This window comes from Colletes latitarsis, chromosome 8 (assembly GCF_051014445.1).
Source record: "Colletes latitarsis isolate SP2378_abdomen chromosome 8, iyColLati1, whole genome shotgun sequence".
Classification (NCBI taxonomy): Eukaryota; Metazoa; Arthropoda; class Insecta; order Hymenoptera; family Colletidae; genus Colletes; species Colletes latitarsis.
The window spans coordinates 22,307,608-22,325,597 of record NC_135141.1 but is presented as its reverse complement, the minus strand read 5'-3'; the positions used below and the strand labels follow the sequence as shown (position 1 = coordinate 22,325,597).

Here is a 17,990-nt window from a genome sequence, read left to right as displayed (position 1 = left end):
TTCGGTAAGGAATTTTTTTCTCGAAAATGGTTAGGATTTCGAGGGGATGTCTATTGACCAAAAATTATTATAATTGGTCCCTGCAATCAAAAATAATTTTTTTAGAACGATTTGAAATTTTTTAATTTTGTCGAAAAATTTCACACCTTCTCGAATTTTTTTCTCGAAACTGGGTAGGATTTCGGGGATATGTGTATTCATAAAAAATAATTGTAATTAACCCCCGCAACCGAAAATAATTTTTTCAGAACGATTTGAAATATTTGAATTTAATTGTTAATAACTTTTTAACGAAGCCTCCATCAACAAATTGGTATTCTTGATTTTCGTCTTATTTTGGCCTCTAGAATAAAATTATAGTTTCAAAAGTATGCATTATTAGTATCCTTCAACTTACGAATCACATCTGGGGGTTCATTTTAAGAATCATTACTCTATATGCTGGAATCCTTTCCATTCGCGAGTTATATCACTGATATCGGAGCAATTTTAAAACCAATGGTGGGTGAAATCTGTGTCAGTTGTTTGAATGGGTCCCGGGTCTTATCCATCGGCGACAAAAGCTTCGAAATAACATCTTCGCCGAGGAAAGACGCGAAGCTATTAAAACGTCGTGAGCTTTTATCGATGTTGACGCAGCTCTTCGCCCCAGGGGCAGGTTCACGAGATGCACCGCGACGCATCCGAGCGAGCACTCACCAGTTATCCACGCGAGATGACAGCCGTAAATGGTGTTGGTGCTTTTTAATGCATTCTCCCGTCCGCCTTGTCGAACGTCCTGCGTGTACCTATGCGCGTCTCCCAGCGCGAAAAAGAAGACCTTGGACCTAAGGGAGACATTGTACTTCCTAATAAAGGGTCGAACATCCAACAGGTTGTTCTATTCGCGACGTTGGTCCGTCTGCTTTCTACGACAACTCTTTCGACTCGATTCTCCGCTTATTTCACGAGACGTAACTTTCTCGGTAACTGGAAAATCATGGAACCTCTGTTCTATCCGAAAACGTAGAGAAACGCCATTTCGGTTAGACATGGTGGGGTTAAAACAATATCCAAGCTGATTTAAACACTTTAACAGCTGCACAATTAAACGAACGAAGCTCCTTCACTGGTTTTTGATTCGATATTTTTTAATTGAAGACTGTGGCTTTGTATATTATTTTATCCTTAGAATTATTCGTTATGAATTATTTCTGAATTTCTGTGAAGTGAAGTTTCTGATTAATTTGTTTACATTTTAAGTTGATGAATCGACTGCTTTTAAAGGCGATTCGTCGATCGAGTTTGCACGAAGAGCTAGAGACTTTCTACATTGATATTGTAGACCAAAGTGAGGCTCACGATGATGATATGAATTATAAATATTGAAAGGAATGGGTATAATATTTTTAGTAATATGTTTTTGTATTTAGAAATATTCTTTCGCGATTCCCCTGGATTATAAGACACCCTCCTCCCCTTCTGGTAGATATGGCGCCTCTCACTTTGGAAGCCACTGCTCTATATGAAAGCAAGAACCGAGCAACATCGGATCCATTTACGGGAAAGTCGAGGGGATTTTTCTCGTTTCCACGATTCTGTTTCCACGTCGTCCATACGCCCTATCGGAGACTGACGTATACAAGGTGGTTCATAAATACATGTCCATGCTGCAGGGGATGAATTCACCCCCTAAATCTTCCATTTATAGCTTCCAACATATTTCTACTACTTATCTATTTCCTAACCTCTTTTTTCTTTACTTAAGTTCTTTAGTAAAAACTATATCCAGACTAGTGATTCTTAACCTTTTTGTAACCCCCATAAATAATTTTTTGTTTTGTCACAGTCCACCAAAACTTAACTCAAAATTTTAAATGAGCATCTTACGTTTGATTCTTATGATATAAATGAAAAAACTTATTTATTAGAAAAGAAATATTTACATGTGAAAAGTAACATTGAGTGCATTTCTATTGAGAGCAATTCAGATGAATTTCTGTTCGTAATAAGAATTGTAATTGTTGAATCTTTTTGAGCAATTTATATATTAAATTGTTTAGTAATAAGTTGCTACTCTTGATTAAGTCATTGAATGTATCAGAACCAACCCCATTGGGTCTACGTTTAGCTTCGACCAATAACGAACGAGGACAGAATATACATCTGGCTAGAGACGTGACCAATCCACTCTGGCCATACTCGCGTATCTTTCACTTGCCATCTTTCCAGCTCTGCACAGTAGTACGTTTCTTTTAATCATTAATATCTCGAAAACTAAGGGATCTAATAAAACACACTAGTCAGAGTTAGAAAGAAGAAGAAGGTATCAATAATAAGGAAGAAAGAAGGGTCAAAAAGTAGGGACAGACCTCCAACTTGTCATCTTTCCAGCTCTGCACAGTAGTACATTTCCTTTAATAATTAATATCACCAAAACTAAGGGATCCAATAGAACACACTAGTCAGAGCTAGAAAGAAGAAGAAGGTATCAATAATAAAGAAGGAAGAAGGGTCAAAAAGTAGGGGCAGACGTCCAACTTGTCATCTCTCGAACTTTGCACAGTAGTACATTTCCTTTAATCATTAATATCACCAAAACTAAGGGATCAAATAAAACACACTAGTCAGAGCTAGAAAGAAGAAGAAGGCATCAATAATAAGGAAGAAAGAAGGGTCAAAAAGTAGGGACAGACCTCCAACTTGTCATCTTTCCAGCTCTGCACAGTAGTACATTTCCTTTAATAATTAATATCACCAAAACTAAGGGATCAAATAAAACACACTAGTCGGAGCTAGAAAGAAGAAGAAGGCATCAATAATAAGGAAGGAAGAAGGGTCAAAAAGTAGGGACAGACCTCCAACTTGTCATCTTTCCAGCTCTGCACAGTAGTACATTTCTTTATGCATTAATATCATCAAAACTAAGGGATCCAATAAAACACACTAGTCGGAGCTAGAAAGAAGAAGAAGGTATCAATAATAAAGAAGGAAGAAGGGTCAAAAAGTAGGGACAGACCTCCAACTTGTCATCTTTCCAGCTCTGCACAGTAGTACATTTCCTTTAATAATTAATATCACCAAAACTAAGGGATCAAATAAAACACACTAGTCGGAGCTAGAAAGAAGAAGAAGGCATCAATAATAAGGAAGAAAGAAGGGTCAAAAAGTAGGGACAGACCTCCAACTTGTAATCTTTCCAGCTCTGCACAGTAGTACATTTCTTTATACATTAATATCACCAAAACTAAGGGATCCAATAAAACACACTAGTCAGAGCTAGAAAGAAGAAGAAGGCATCAATAATAAGGAAGAAAGAAGGGTCAAAAAGTAGGGACAGACCTCCAACTTGTAATCTTTCCAGCTCTGCACAGTAGTACATTTCTTTATACATTAATATCACCAAAACTAAGGGATCCAATAGAACACACTAGTCGGAGCTAGAAAGAAGAAGAAGGTGTCAATAATAAAGAAACAAGGTATGAAACAAGGATACAAAAGGTCAAAAGGTAGTGACAGACGTGCAATTCGTAATCTTTCCAGGCCCCAATAGAGCAGACGAAGAGTTTCGTTTCTTTTAGCGTGTAGATACACCCTCCTAAGCATGGGCATGCATTTGTGAATCACCCTGTAGGTATTTACATCGAACACACTAGCCATCTAGCTGTTACCTACGCGTGGGCAACCGGGGTATTGTCGGGTGAGTCATCTCTCTCTTCCGTTCCTTGTGTACCTCTCACCACCCTGTGTGCAACGTGTGCAGTAAGTACAGCACGGTTTGTTTTCTGGGTAAAAGCCGGAGCCGCCGTGGCTCTTAAGAACAATGGAAACAAAAGTGGCACGCCGGCACGCGTGCTAGCACAAGGTAGCCATGGTCACGGCGGTCACGTTTCGTAGAATGTTGTGTCGTATATGTACACCCGTGCCGTGTCTTTTATGTACACCTTATACCGTACTCTCTGCCTCCTTTGCGTTGTTCTACCCTCGGTACCATGTATACCGATATGTAACAGTCACCTCGATGCGTCCACGGAATTCTGGACAACAAGAGGGAAAGTTGGCGAGAAAGAGGATACAAGGCAGTTACAGACAATTTTCTACGCCCTTCGGTTTTCGTTTCGTGGATGTCTGCATCAGTGGGGTAGTTGTCCATGTCAGCCTCTCATTAGGCCAACTTGCTTGAAAGGTGAGCACTGTGGCTGCAAAATTCTACTGGGTAGAAATAATACTGACTTTTCAATCTCTTTCTGTGATCTAAAATATCTTTTCCAATCTCAACTTTGGATTAAGATACTTTTTTTGAAATGTCTGCATCAATGTGGTTGTTGCCCCATTAGACCACCTTGCTCACTCGTGAATTAAATATTTACCAGCATAGAATTAATACTGATTTCTCAATCTTTTCTTTGGAACAGTTTCGTCTCACAATTGAATATACAGTTTATAAAGTTAGTCGAGTTACACAATTTCAGCGATTTTTTTTGTAAATGTAATAGTCCTTCGCCACGCTTGCCACAGAGTTCTTCCTGCCTGTCCTTTGACTCCTTTCCAAGGGATTCGTCGTACTCTCGCCCTTCTTACGCTTTAATTTGCTTTGATGTTCGATACCTCGGACACGATAGACGTACAGGAGCAAACGAGACTCCCTTTGGAAGACCAAAAATCAATGCTTCCTATTGATACTTATGTAAGGTTCACGAAAGAAAGAACTTGGGGGCTGCTGGCTCGACGATAGCGTCTCTGTACGCTAACTTATTAGAAAAGTCTCAGATTTTAACTACTTTTTTAATACACTAACAAAAGGCGCAAATACGTCCAGTGTTTATATTTACATTAGAAGCTTGTTCTGCAGACAATAAAATACAATTTTTGAGTTGCAACAGAGCACCCAGTCTGTGGCTAAGCAAGCAAACCCATGCTTAGCCACCAAAGCAATGAGAACAAAAATAAAAGAAATATAAAAGTATGAATAATTTTTTCTAAAAATATTTTTGTTTCTCCATTTTCTTGAGCCCTATCTCTTTACCATTTTACTACCATGCAGGACGTAGCGCAACAAGTCAAATAAGATCCCTGAACTTCGTCTCCTCCTGTTTCGTTTGAACAGTATCTGACGACACCAAGTAGACTATGGGCCTAAGCAGTACTCTAATCGTCTGGTTTCGATCCCACCAGTCACTCCTCCACGCTCAAGTTACTCTGTCAGGGATCTTATTAGACTCGATGGGCCACGCTAACTAACCTGGCACGCGTACTAGCACAAGATAGCCACGATCACGGTGGTCACGTTTCGCAGAATGTTGTGTGGCGTGTATGTGTACCGCTGCAGCATCCTTTGCGTGAACCTACGATACCCTCTGTGCCCTGTTTGCGTTGATCTGCTCTCGAAACTATCTCTTGCCAACGCACAGTAGTCCTCTGAATACGTCTAAAAGTTAGAGAGAAAGGGGAACGACACGGTTCCAAATACTTTTTTCAGGATTTCACAATGGTCAACCCCTCAACACCAGAGTTTGGAATCTCTTCATCATGTTAAAAACGTAGAATACAACATTGTAATTAACAAAAAGCACCTTTTTATGTAGAATAGAAACAAATTTCATAAAGAAAACCAATGATTTTTTGGCGGATTAAAGGGCCAAACATGTGATTTTTTTCTGCCAAACACCTCAAATAATTGTAGATTCCTCTCTCCTGCAACAAATAGATACTAGTTTATGGCATGATCGATGTTTCTGTGTTGCGCAGGTCGAGAACGTGAGCCTGTGCGTAGGAGCACTCCGGGCTCTGGGGGCGGACGTGGGCTCCGTAAATCCCGGCGAATTGGCAGCGGGATCAACCCTGTGGCCGGTTCTCGCCCTTCTTTTCGCCCTCTCGCGATACAAGCAAAGAGCAAAACAGCTTCAAGATATGCCTAGGTAAGTTGAAATGCAGGTTCCTTCTTTACAGTAGTCGGCTATGCAGAAAACGTTCTTACCGATCAAATTGGCTGCTGGTAAGTCAGGTTTCTCTGTACTAGCAGTTGGTAACGTAGTTTTGGTACGACCGTAGTTAAGCGGGGAATCACAGCTGCTGCATTATCGAACGAAAAACAAAATTACGCGCGCATATATGCGTGTGTGTGTGTGGAGTAAGAGGCACACAACATAGTGTAAACACTATGAACAAATGCAAGAAGAAACTATGTTATGGAACATACAGAATTTTTAAACTATCAGTACGTTTTTCAAAATTAATTTTTACGATTCGAATTCGTGAATCTTGCAATCATTCAAATTTTTGTTTCATTCAATTTTATACTAAGTGATCGAAATGTCAATTGACAGTCCCACAATAGATTATTTTTTCAGTTGTTTTTAAGTTGTAATGAAGTACTTTATATTTAACGTATCGTCTGATTTATTAGCAGAACAGAAACTACCACAATTATTTCTTGATTAATTATACTTCAAGACGCTCACCGCGATACGGAGCATATATGCTCTCCATCGTACCTTCTCTCGGTGCAAGTCATATTTTATTCAACCTTCGTTTCGTGCTGAGACGGTATTTTACGTACGAAGTATGTGCATAACTTCTCCAGAAAAAAGTCTATTTTTCTAGTATTATCAGATATGAATACCAAGTACGAAGTGTAAGTGAAAAGTCTACGGCGGTTGTGCGTTCCGCGCTGTAGAGCTCAGGAGTACCATTTTGTCTATACCACTTTTATTCCAACACTATTATTATTCTCCGTGGAAAAAGAACTTGCGGAGTACCAGGACTTTTCTTCTGGGAACCTTACAATACCAAGGAGGTTTTTAACTCGGAATAATGCTCTAATTGTCATGTACGAGCAGTAAAGAAGCCTTTCTCAAGGTTAATTACGTTCCCAAAGTCTAACATACACTCACTCATAAAAATTAAAAAACAGAATATTCATTTGCAAGTTCTTATCTTCTAAAACGCATTTGAACTAAATTAAAATATGAACAGTAGTACAATTTCATCGTAGATAATTATTTACTCATCCTCCTATATTCGATTGCAAGGACGTTCTCTCTTGGGGTTTTTTTTTTTTAAATCAGACTATATCATTTTGCACAAATCTCCTAAAGGCGAAACTAGCTCAGAATTTGTTTAATAGTCTAATTTGCCTCGTATCACTATGTACAAAAGTTCAAAGTCCATATTGTTCCACAACTATTGTCAAATCAATATCTACGAGAAAGATATCTACGAAAAAGCTATTATTACAGTGAACGTGCTAATTGAATCACGAGCGAAAGGAACGATCCCAATCGAAAGTCGCCAAGAGTGAAACACGACGACGTTCGATAATCCTATTTCACAACTTGCCTTCCCCTCTCGAAGCTTCTTGAAAAGTAGTGTCTTGTTCAATTACAACGCTTCATTAACGAGTGAAGAGATCCTATCGGACTTCCAATCAGGCCTTCTCAATATAGTATTACTCGTAGTAGATGTGCAGTACCTTTCTGTATGGAGGAAGTGAGTTAGCCTGATATTCAATCTATGCAATTCCTAGGGTTTCTCCCAATAACCTGCATGTAGTACGTTAAATTAGCGTCTGTATGTAATAATATTGCGTAGTGTCTTTTCTCGTTAGATTTCATGGTCAGTGTTAGAGGAAAAACTCTCAAAAACCTCTTTAACAAGATACTCAATGGTTAATCGGCGAGCACTTGTGAGAGAGACGAGAGCGTAGCCCTCTGCCGGCGAGCGCGAGAACTATCGCCAAAGAATAGAATGGCAACAACCAGGAACAAACACTGATTTATGGAGACGTTGGCGATTCAGAGATTCCAATCTCAAAACATGCAATTATTTTACAGGTTGGTTTTAAATCTGCTTCGAAACTTTTGGGCGGTGTAGTTTGGAAATATATTTAAGATCGATGGACAAACCTCCTCAGCTTTTTCAGGGGGTCGGTTCTCAAACGTTTGTCTCGTGGGAGGAGCGTTCGCCTAACGGGAAGCTATCCCGATCCTTTCAACTTCTTTCTGGTTTCATCGACGTTGATCGATACGCATCGGTCCGAGGATAAATGCGGCCATTCCCCCGGCTCGGTTTCCGCGAAATTTTCGAGCACTTAGGCGTCTGGTCGTAATATTTTCATTCTTCGCGAAGCACGAATCGATACCGACGTCCCGTCAGACGAACGACCTGGCGGCGTGCTCATTAACGTCCGTGTTAATCAAGCTGTACGCGTGCTCAGACCACGGAACGTTCCGCGAATATAACGACGCGCGTGTACGCATGCGCGCGAGCTACGCGTGGTTCCCCGTATTTCGTTACTGTAATGGAACCGCGGGCCAGCAGCTTCAAACATTTTAATTACTCCCACACGATACGCGGTTAATTGCTCTCGCGATCGCCAAGGAGCCCCACTGACTCGGTGTTTTTCTTAATTCGCATCCCTCGAGAACGACGACTGTCAAGGTCGTTATTTTTAAACCCGTCGCCATTGCCCCCCGAGCGTGAGGGATTTCCCGCCATGCCACAGTCTGTCCAGCAATCGACAAAATGAGCGATAATATTTTCTCTCGTACTATTTTTATTTTGTTTTTTTCATGCATGTTACTTTCTTTTGTACTAAAATCGAAATTTAACTATTAGTTCATATTCCAACTATCGACGTTTGCTATCTCCCTATTATAACATTTTTTTCAGAAATTAAGAATTATAACAAGTAAATTTCTTGTTGATTTATCTACTTAAGGAGAAATTACTGGGTTTTTTGTTGCATTCTAAGAACACTTGTTTCTCAAATTACTGTGTAATAATTGGTGTTCGTGCAATTGGAAAATGTATTTAATAAAAAATTGTTTAGTCATTGCGAAGATAAAATCTTTAACGGGAACAGAAGATATAATGGTTTCTTCAATTAAACAGTAATATATTCTGATTGTATAATCTTTGTTTCCCGTCCAGAAATTTCAGTTAGACAAGATTGGAATCTAAATTGGAGTTATTCCAATTTGGAAACCGAGTCTAATTTATCTAGGATACAATCTTTATAATAATACTGACTGTTGATGAGGTTCTCGTTACTAGAATAGATATTAGAGTACAATTGATACTATTGTTTATTGAGTTCAATAGTTCTCCTGTATAATTGTGTGAAAGAAGATCGTTAGTGAAGAGAAACATTTTAATTGGTTAATAAATATACTCGTCTACGAGATTCTGGATCGAAAGATTTAGTTTATCGATATAAAAAAAACCATAGTCGCACAAACAAAGCTTTGATGATTCGTAAAAATATAAAATGGAGTTCTTTAATGACCAAATGTTTAAATTTATAAATATATTAATTATATGATTTCCAGACGTATGTTTTTGATTTTCGATTTCAAAGTTGTTTCAATTGATGGCTAATTCCAATGAGTTTCTTCACAGTTTACCCAAATATTTTTGACTTGTTTAAAATAATTTTACTTTCACGACACGGTGGCGTGCAAAATGGCGCTCCAGCTGAAATGAGTTTTATGCTATCTGTTTTATCCACTTTCTTTCGTACAATTTCGTCGAAATCTGTGCACGAGGAAATCAGGGCAAACTAGATATCCAAAAATGGCGGCGATCAAACGAAACAGAAATGGATCCTTCGGGGGAACGCGTGTCGAGTGAAATTCAAGGTCCGTCGACTAATGAAACGTGTAAAGACTCTTTCGTTGGGAAGGTGGAACGTAAACCGTCGGAACAGCCAGGAACGCTCGACATTAACATATTAACAATGCTCCATTATGCCCACGACCGAGTGTAGACCGTGGTGTTGCGCTCGCCACACAATATAACCACACTCACACACCGAACGACCGTCCGCAACACAAACAAATCAGCGTGGGTGTATTATGGCTCTGGCTCTTATAACGAGAATATACCGGGTAGTCCAAAAATCTTCGTCAGAGTCTGTCAACTTCTCCACAATTTGCAATTTGATTCATCGTTAAACAAAAATTGGACGGTTGATTTTTTTTAAATTCATTCCTTTATCTATTTTCTACATTAAATTAATTAAAATAAATAGAATTCGGGGGGAGAAATATTTTAATCGTAGGATACTAAAACATAAAGGAAACTAAGTGTTCGTTAACTATTAAACAGTATTAAATAAATTCCAAGAGAACGCATTTCAGTTCAATACAAAATTTGTTGTATACATTTGATTCGAAATAAGGGTTCAAGCATATTTGAAAAACATTAATCTAAATACTCAGAAAGAAAATGGTCCCTAAAAGTTTCTCTTTTATCGAGGATAGGGCGGAAGTTGAGAAACACTGCTCTAATAGAAACAGCTTCAGGAGGTGACTGTTTTATCGTTATTTACAAAACCATCCTAATCAAACACAGTTTATACTGGAAACCGTTATTATTTAACTTACAATTAGTTAAATGTACGCGTATCTATCCAATCTCCAAAGTTGTTTTTCTAGGAATTTTATTCTACAGGGTTGCTATAACTGTACAGGGTACAGGACGATTCTTTCAGGGGACAAATAAAAGGAGAACAATTTCATTTTGATTATAGTATTATTGTGACACCCTCGACGCTATAAATTTTACGATAAAATAAAACTTAATATAAATATAGTAAAGCAAAGTAATGGGATCGTTTCGGGAAATGGTGTCTGTGTCGTAATTTGCATTTTTTAAACAGCCTATACTCGAGAATAGTATGTAGCTCGTATAAATTGTATTGTAACACTATCTATTTGAAGAATGGCACTCTGCCAACACGACTCTGTCGCAGTCACGTGGTTTTGTTTACTTGCACTTCGTGTTTAAGTTGTACTCTACTCGAGTACGTGTCACTTACAATGTGAAATACTCTAGACTTCAGCAGAATCTCTTGAAATGTCACAGTCTACGTGTCACACAGCGACGAGGGGAATTTAAGCGCTCCATATCACATACTCTTTCACAACACTCATAAAATAATGTATTCTGTAAACTACCATATAGTATAACTTCTTTTATTTACCATGTCAAATGAATTTCGAAAAAATTGACAAAATTCTCGTATAGATTCATTATTTTATTTATATTACGCGTGCTATTTTTGGCTTGTTCGATAAAAATTACAATTTTTAATTATACTATCAAATTACGATTCGTAATAATTTTATTCAAATTATTTTTTATAATTTTGAATAAAATTATTCGGTGAATATTTATTTGAAGTAACTGGAGTAACGACAAATTCAGTATAATTCTTAACGTTAAGATCGGGCAATTCATAAAGAAATTTCGGTACAAAATTATACGAATTACGTATATCATTCCGATAATTATCAATATAAATATTTACTTGATGTTAATGGAATAATGTTGAATTCTGACGTTAACCACATTAACCGTTAGCGGGGTCCATGGAACCGTGAAATTCTTCGACAGTTTATTGCAGTGTTTATACTGTGGTCTGCGGACCCCTGGGGTTCCAGGACGTGTTGATGGGGGTCTTGAAGCGCTCCTAAAGAAAAAGGAAGCGCATTATGTAGTGGGATAAAAGATTATACCTCTCCAAGTACTATTTTCTTATTAAAAACATTTGATGAAAACAGGATCGTCCATTCCTGAGAAACAGTACAGTAATATAAAATTTGTAATGAGACAACTTTCCTTGAAAACCAAATAACAAGAATTCACTAATAATATTCAATAAAATAATTCTCAATTTTAATAGTTTTTGTGTGAACTGTAAATTAAAGGATACAAACCCATATGGATAAAACTAAAATATTCGAATAACTTTATCCAGAAACCAATTTCAAAACACGCTATAAAAATAATAATTCAACCAGAGAAGGTAAAATTCGAGGATCAATTTTCGATGCTACCCTGTAGAAAGCTATATCATGTATCGTTTATACAATTTATAAAAGAGTTTATAAACCCATTGAAATAAAATTAAAATACTCGAATAACTTTATCCAGAAGCCAATTTTAAAACACGCTCAAAAAATAATAATTTAATCCTACACTAGAGAAGGTAAAATCGAGAATCGATTTTCGTCGCTACCCTGTAGAAAGCCATTCTCACGAACCGTTTATACAATTATTTACAAACCCATTGAGATAAAACTAAAATACTCGAATAACTTTATCCAGAAACCAATTTCAAAACACGCTATAAAAATAATAATTCAACCAGAGAAGGTAAAATTCGAGGTTCAATTTTCGATGCTACCCTGTAGAAAGCTATATCGTGTATCGTTTATACAATTTATACAAAAGTTTACAAACCCATTGAAATAAAATTAAAATACTCGAATAACTTTATCCAGAAGCCAATTTTAAAACACGCTCAAAAAATAATAATTTAATCCTACACTAGAGAAGGTAAAATCGAGAATCGATTTTCGTCGCTACCCTGTAGAAATCCATACTCACGAACCGTTTATACAATTATTTACAAACTCATTGAGATAAAACTAAAATACTCGAATAACTTTATGCAGAAGTCAATTTCAAAACACGCTATAAAAATAATAATTCAACCGGAGAAGGTAAATTGGAGGATCGATTTTCGATGCTACCCTGTAGAAAGCTATATCGTGTATCGTTTATACAATTTATACAAAAGTTTACAAACCCATTGAAATAAAATTAAAATACTCGAATAACTTTATCCAGAAGCCAATTTTAAAACACGCTCAAAAAATAATAATTTAATCCTACACTAGAGAAGGTAAATTCGAGAATGGATTTTCGACGCTACCCTGTAGAAATCCATACTCACGAACCGTTTATACAATTATTTACAAACTCATTGAGATAAAACTAAAATACTCGAATAACTTTATGCAGAAGTCAATTTCAAAACACGCTATAAAAATAATAATTCAACGGAGAAGGTAAATTGGAGGATCGATTTTCGATGCTACCCTGTAGAAAGCTATATCGTGTATCGTTTATACAATTTATACAAAAGTTTACAAACCCATTGAAATAAAATTAAAATACTCGAATAACTTTATCCAGAAACCAATTTTAAAACACGCTCAAAAAATAATAATTTAATCCTACACTAGAGAAGGTAAAATCGAGAATCGATTTTCGACGCTACCCTGTAGAAAGCCACACTCACGAACCGTTTATACAATTATTTACAAACCCATTGAGATAAAACTAAAATACTCGAATAACTTTATCCAGAAGCCAATTTCAAAACACGCTATAAAAATAATAATTCAACCGGAGAAGGTAAATTCGAGGATCGATTTTCGATGCTACCCTGTAGAACGCTATATCATGTATCGTTTATACAATCTATACAAAAGTTTATAAACCCATTGAAATAAAATTAAAATACTCGAATAACTTTATCCAGAAGCCAATTTTAAAACACGCTCAAAAAATAATAATTTAATCCTATACTAGAGAAGGTAAAATCGAGAATCGATTTTCGTCGCTACCCTGTAGAAAGCCATACTCACGAACCGTTTATACAATTATTTACAAACCCATTGAGATAAAACTAAAATACTCGAATAACTTTATCCAGAAGCCAATTTCAAAACACGCTATAAAAATAATAATTCAACCGGAGAAGGTAAATTGGAGAATCGATTTTCGACGCCACCCAGTAGAAAGCCATACCCGCGTACCGTTTATACAATTTATACACAAGTTTACGCGCAAACAGACTAGACACACGCCAGCTTCTCTACGCTCGAGACCCATACACGTGCGCGTAGTGTATTGTTACATCTCCGGTACAATACCTCGCGCGTGCACGTGCACGAGGAATGCACGCATTACCATAAAAATGATTTAAAAATCGACGCTGGAGAGCGGACGGCCGCGATTGGCCGGCTCCTGCGGAAACCGGGCGATCCCATTGGCGGAGCGACCGCGGTGGGAGCCCAGTGCGCGGAGGCTGTGCGAGCACGGTGGCGACACGCGCGAAGAGAAAAGCGAAACAGAGCGAGAGCGACGACGAAACGGTTACGCGTGGAGGGAGAAGATAGACGACAAGAGAACCGGCGGAGGGTTGAAAGGAGAAAGGACGAACGGGAGTGAACGCGATTGGGAGATTCGAGAACGCGAACGAACGAGGGGTACACGGGGGTGAACGTGAACAGGACGAGGAGGGATGAAACGTGGGGTTCGTCGAGCGGGTGGAACGGAGAAAAGAACGGCTCGCGAGAGGAGACGAAGATGGCGAGCGAAAAGGACCGATGTACGCGAATGTTGCGAAGGAAAGGACGAAACGGGCGAGGACCCTGTCGAAGGGACGGTACAACGCGCTGCATCTGCATGGTTTGTACCGGTAGAGAAAGGGAGAAAGAGAGAGTGAGGTTAGGGCGACTGGACGCGCGAGCGAGAAGCGACAGGAGAGTTTGGTCGAGCGAGTGGTGGGGGGGGGGCGGCGGCGTGGGACGAGGGAGGGAGAGAGCGAAAGAGAGAAGCCACGTGCTATGGGAACGGGAATGGATCTCTCTCGGCAGGCCTCAGTTCGAAACGGGCCATCAGCGATGCCTACACACCATGGCCACACAATGACCGTGGAATTGCTCGCCATAAGGCATCATCGCGTCGGTGGACGTGCAGTGTTGTGAAAAGGTTTCGCTTTTAACGACCACTGTGAGTCTCTCTGTTTATTCCCTTTTTTCTTTCCGTTGTCCTTTACTTTGTGCCCGCGTAGCATGCGAATCGAGAACTGGTCCCTGAAAACAAAGGACCGAGACCGCTGGAAAATATGCTTTCTCTGAGACCGATACGTTCCGCGGACCGTACGTCGATACGCGTTAAAATTCAATCGCGATTCCCGCGTGCGGATCGGTACAACGGGAACACCTCGATCCGTAGGAAGTGATAAAGATAATAGGATCCTGTTACGGAGGAGTTCGTAACCGACGTTTCCACCGTTCAAGAAATAACACGACTCTCTCGGGTAGATCGAACGGAGGAACGACGAATGGGGAAACAGTCGAGCCGGAGACGCGGGATCGTAAATATCCGTTTCGATGAGATTTATCCGTAGGAAGGATGGTTTTCGTCGTCTAACGTCTCGGCGTGCCACGCTCGAGTTCGATGGCACGGATCGAAACCGCACGGGGGAGGAAACGTATCGCGGAACAATGAAGGAGCCTGTGTACATAGATTGTTCTCGCATCGACCAGGATTGAGGTTAAGATCGCGCATCGCGAATAGCCATTCGTCGAATGAATCACGCCGCCGGGAACGATTAGCCCTCTTTTTATTTCGGCGTGTCCGTCGATCGAGGTACGCGACAGAATTTTGCCGAGAGGGGGCACCACAAAAAGCGAGAAGCTCTCCCTTTGACGAAGTTTAAACGCCTGGTGCTTGTTCACCTATTTGTTTGTTTACACGCGCGAGCGCATCGCGCCGACCGGTTGATTCATCGGGACACTTTTGACCGTCAGAAAGTGTCAGTGCTCGCAAGAAGTGGTGCTATTCCGGTTTGCGCGTGGAAACAGGAAGCGGGAGACGAATTCGCTGCAAAATGGGAAACAACGGGAGCAGCAGCGGGGCCAGCAGAAAAGCGAGGAGCCTGCCGAATTCGCCGGAAGCACACAGGTAACCTTGTTTACAATTCCTCGGGTTCCTTCCTTAATCATTACTCGCGATTTATTATTCACAATATAGATTTACAACTGCTGTGGATTTATATCAATTAGTAAACTTTCGAAACAGGGTTTTAGAAATATTATTTTCTGGCAGTCGTAGACCACAACAGAGAGGATGTACTGCTATATATTCTCGACAGTGAAATGATGTATCAAAGAGGTGTAGGTGTTACAAATATTGTAACAGTATTCAGAAATTATACTGCAAACTAATTTAGAGATATTTTAGTTGTCTGAGCATGGATAAACAAGGATATTTTTGGAATTTTATTAAAGAAAATTTATTTCAAATATTAGTTCGACGCTTTGAACTGTTATTTATACGCATCTTACCGAGTTGCATGAATCTTTTCGTAAAAAGATTTCGTACAAACTCTTGTATTTTGAGAAAAACATCCTTCGATAGTAAATTAGAATGAATTGAAAAACTCAGAAATATACAAAATGGCGGTGATTCCAAGTCACTGTATCGATTTTTTTGCAACAATTAACAAGCAAGAAAAGTTTATAAGCAACATTATTTTTATACATTTATACCGTCATCTTCTTTTTAGAATGCAATAGATTGATAGTTTTGAAATAGGAGTGGGAGTAGCGTAGGCATATAACACAGTTTAGAAGTTAGTCGTAAACTACAACAGAGAGGAAAAATTTTAATAGGAGATTCTAGAGGCTAAAATAAGACGAAAATCAAGGATACTAATTTGTTGATTGAGGCTTCGTTACAAAGTTATAGAAACATTTCTGGCCACACAGTATATTTTCGGTAAAGAATTTTTTTCTCGAATGTATGTAGGATTTCGAGGTTATGTATATTGACCAAAAATGATTGTAATTTATCCCTGCAATCAAAAATAATTTTTCCAGAATGATTTGAAACTTTCCAATTTTGTTGAAGAATTTCTCACCTTCTTGAATTTTTTTCTCGAAAATGCGTAGGATTTCGAGGTTATGTCTAATCACCAAAAATGATTGTAATTGACCCCTGCAACCGAAAATAATTTTTTTGGATCGATTAGAAAAATTTTTTTTTTCGCCGAAACTTTCAGTACCTATTCGAATTTTTTTCTCGAAAGTGGATAGGATTTCGGATGTTTGTCTAATCACCAAAAATGATTGTAATTGACCCTTGCAATCGAAAATAATTTTTCCAGAGTGATTTGAAACTTTTCAATTTCGTCGAAAAATTTGACCACTTTCCTGAATTTTTTTCTCGAAAATGGTTAGGATTTCGGAGATATGTCTAATCATCAAAAATAATTGTAATTGACCCCTGCAATCGAAAATAATTTTTTCAGAACGATTTGAAACTTTTCAATTTCGCCGGAAAATTAGGCACCTACCCCCTTGTCGATTTTTCTTAAAAATTCGTTTTTCATTTTTAATTACTTTGGTTGACGCTGTACGGAAAAGTTGTTTAATACTTTTTTGTAGGTATCCATGAATTCTTGTTCCCCCCAAAATTTCAATGAAATATATTCACTATTGTAGGAGTTATGGCAGTTTGAAAATTGAACCAGTTTTATGGGGTTTTTCACACTTTTTGAGATCAACGACCAACTTTTCGAATATTTTTGCGATTTGTACATATTCTCCACCAAAATACGCGTAGTTTGCTTTTTTAAACATTAAAATCGTCCAATCCGTTCAGAAGTTACGACGTTTTAAAGATACGCATAACAATTCAGGCAAACATTTCTGACCAGAAATTATATTTTCGGTGAGGAATTTTTTTCTCGAAATTGCGTAGGATTTCGAGGGTATGTGTATTGACCAAAAATGATTATAATTGACCCTCGCAACCGAAAATAATTTTTTCAGAACGACTTTAAATTTTTTAATTTTGTCGAAAAATTTCACATTTTCTCGAATTTTTTTCTAGAAAATGGGTAGGATTTCGAGGGTATGTGTATTGACCAAAAATGATTGTAATTGATCCCCGCAACCAAAAATAATTTTTCCAAAACGTTTTGAAATTTTTTAATTTAATTTTTTAATAACTTTAACGAAGCCTCAATCAAGAAATTGATATTCTTGATTTTCGTCTTATTTTGGCCTCTAGAATCCCCATACATGACACTAATATCAAAATTTTATATGAATTCATTTAGTACCACTTTAATTTTAAAGTACAATTTTAAAGTACCATTTTAATTTTGAAGTACAATTTTAATGAAACTATTTATTCTATTCTAACTATTTATTCTCTGTTTAACTGTACACCTTAAAAGTGTTTTATAAGAAAATCTATTAATTTGATAAGCAGATTATGTATGTATATATGGAGAATTAATGCAATTAAGTTTCTGTAAAGAAAAATTAATTTGTACTTTTGTTAGAAATATTTAACCATCAAAACCAAGACAATTTTAAATATCAAATTATAATCGAATACTTCTATAAATTAGCGAGGTT

At 38.0% G+C, this 17,990-nt stretch overlaps 1 protein-coding gene across 5 annotated transcripts in view; it reads left to right on the top strand.

Annotated features, from left to right (window-relative positions):
- The window catches only part of Sick (sickie), a 423,876-nt gene that overhangs the window by 128,998 nt on the left and 276,888 nt on the right, over positions 1-17,990 (top strand). For 4 of the 5 annotated variants that reach the window (XM_076771991.1, XM_076771990.1, XM_076771989.1 and 1 more), the window contains one exon: positions 5,728-5,897. In XM_076771991.1, coding sequence (XP_076628106.1) covers positions 5,728-5,897 — 170 coding nt within the window. Of the gene's footprint in view, positions 1-5,727; positions 5,898-15,436; positions 15,526-17,990 lie in introns of those variants that run through there. The other variant, XM_076771992.1, reaches the window with a different exon arrangement.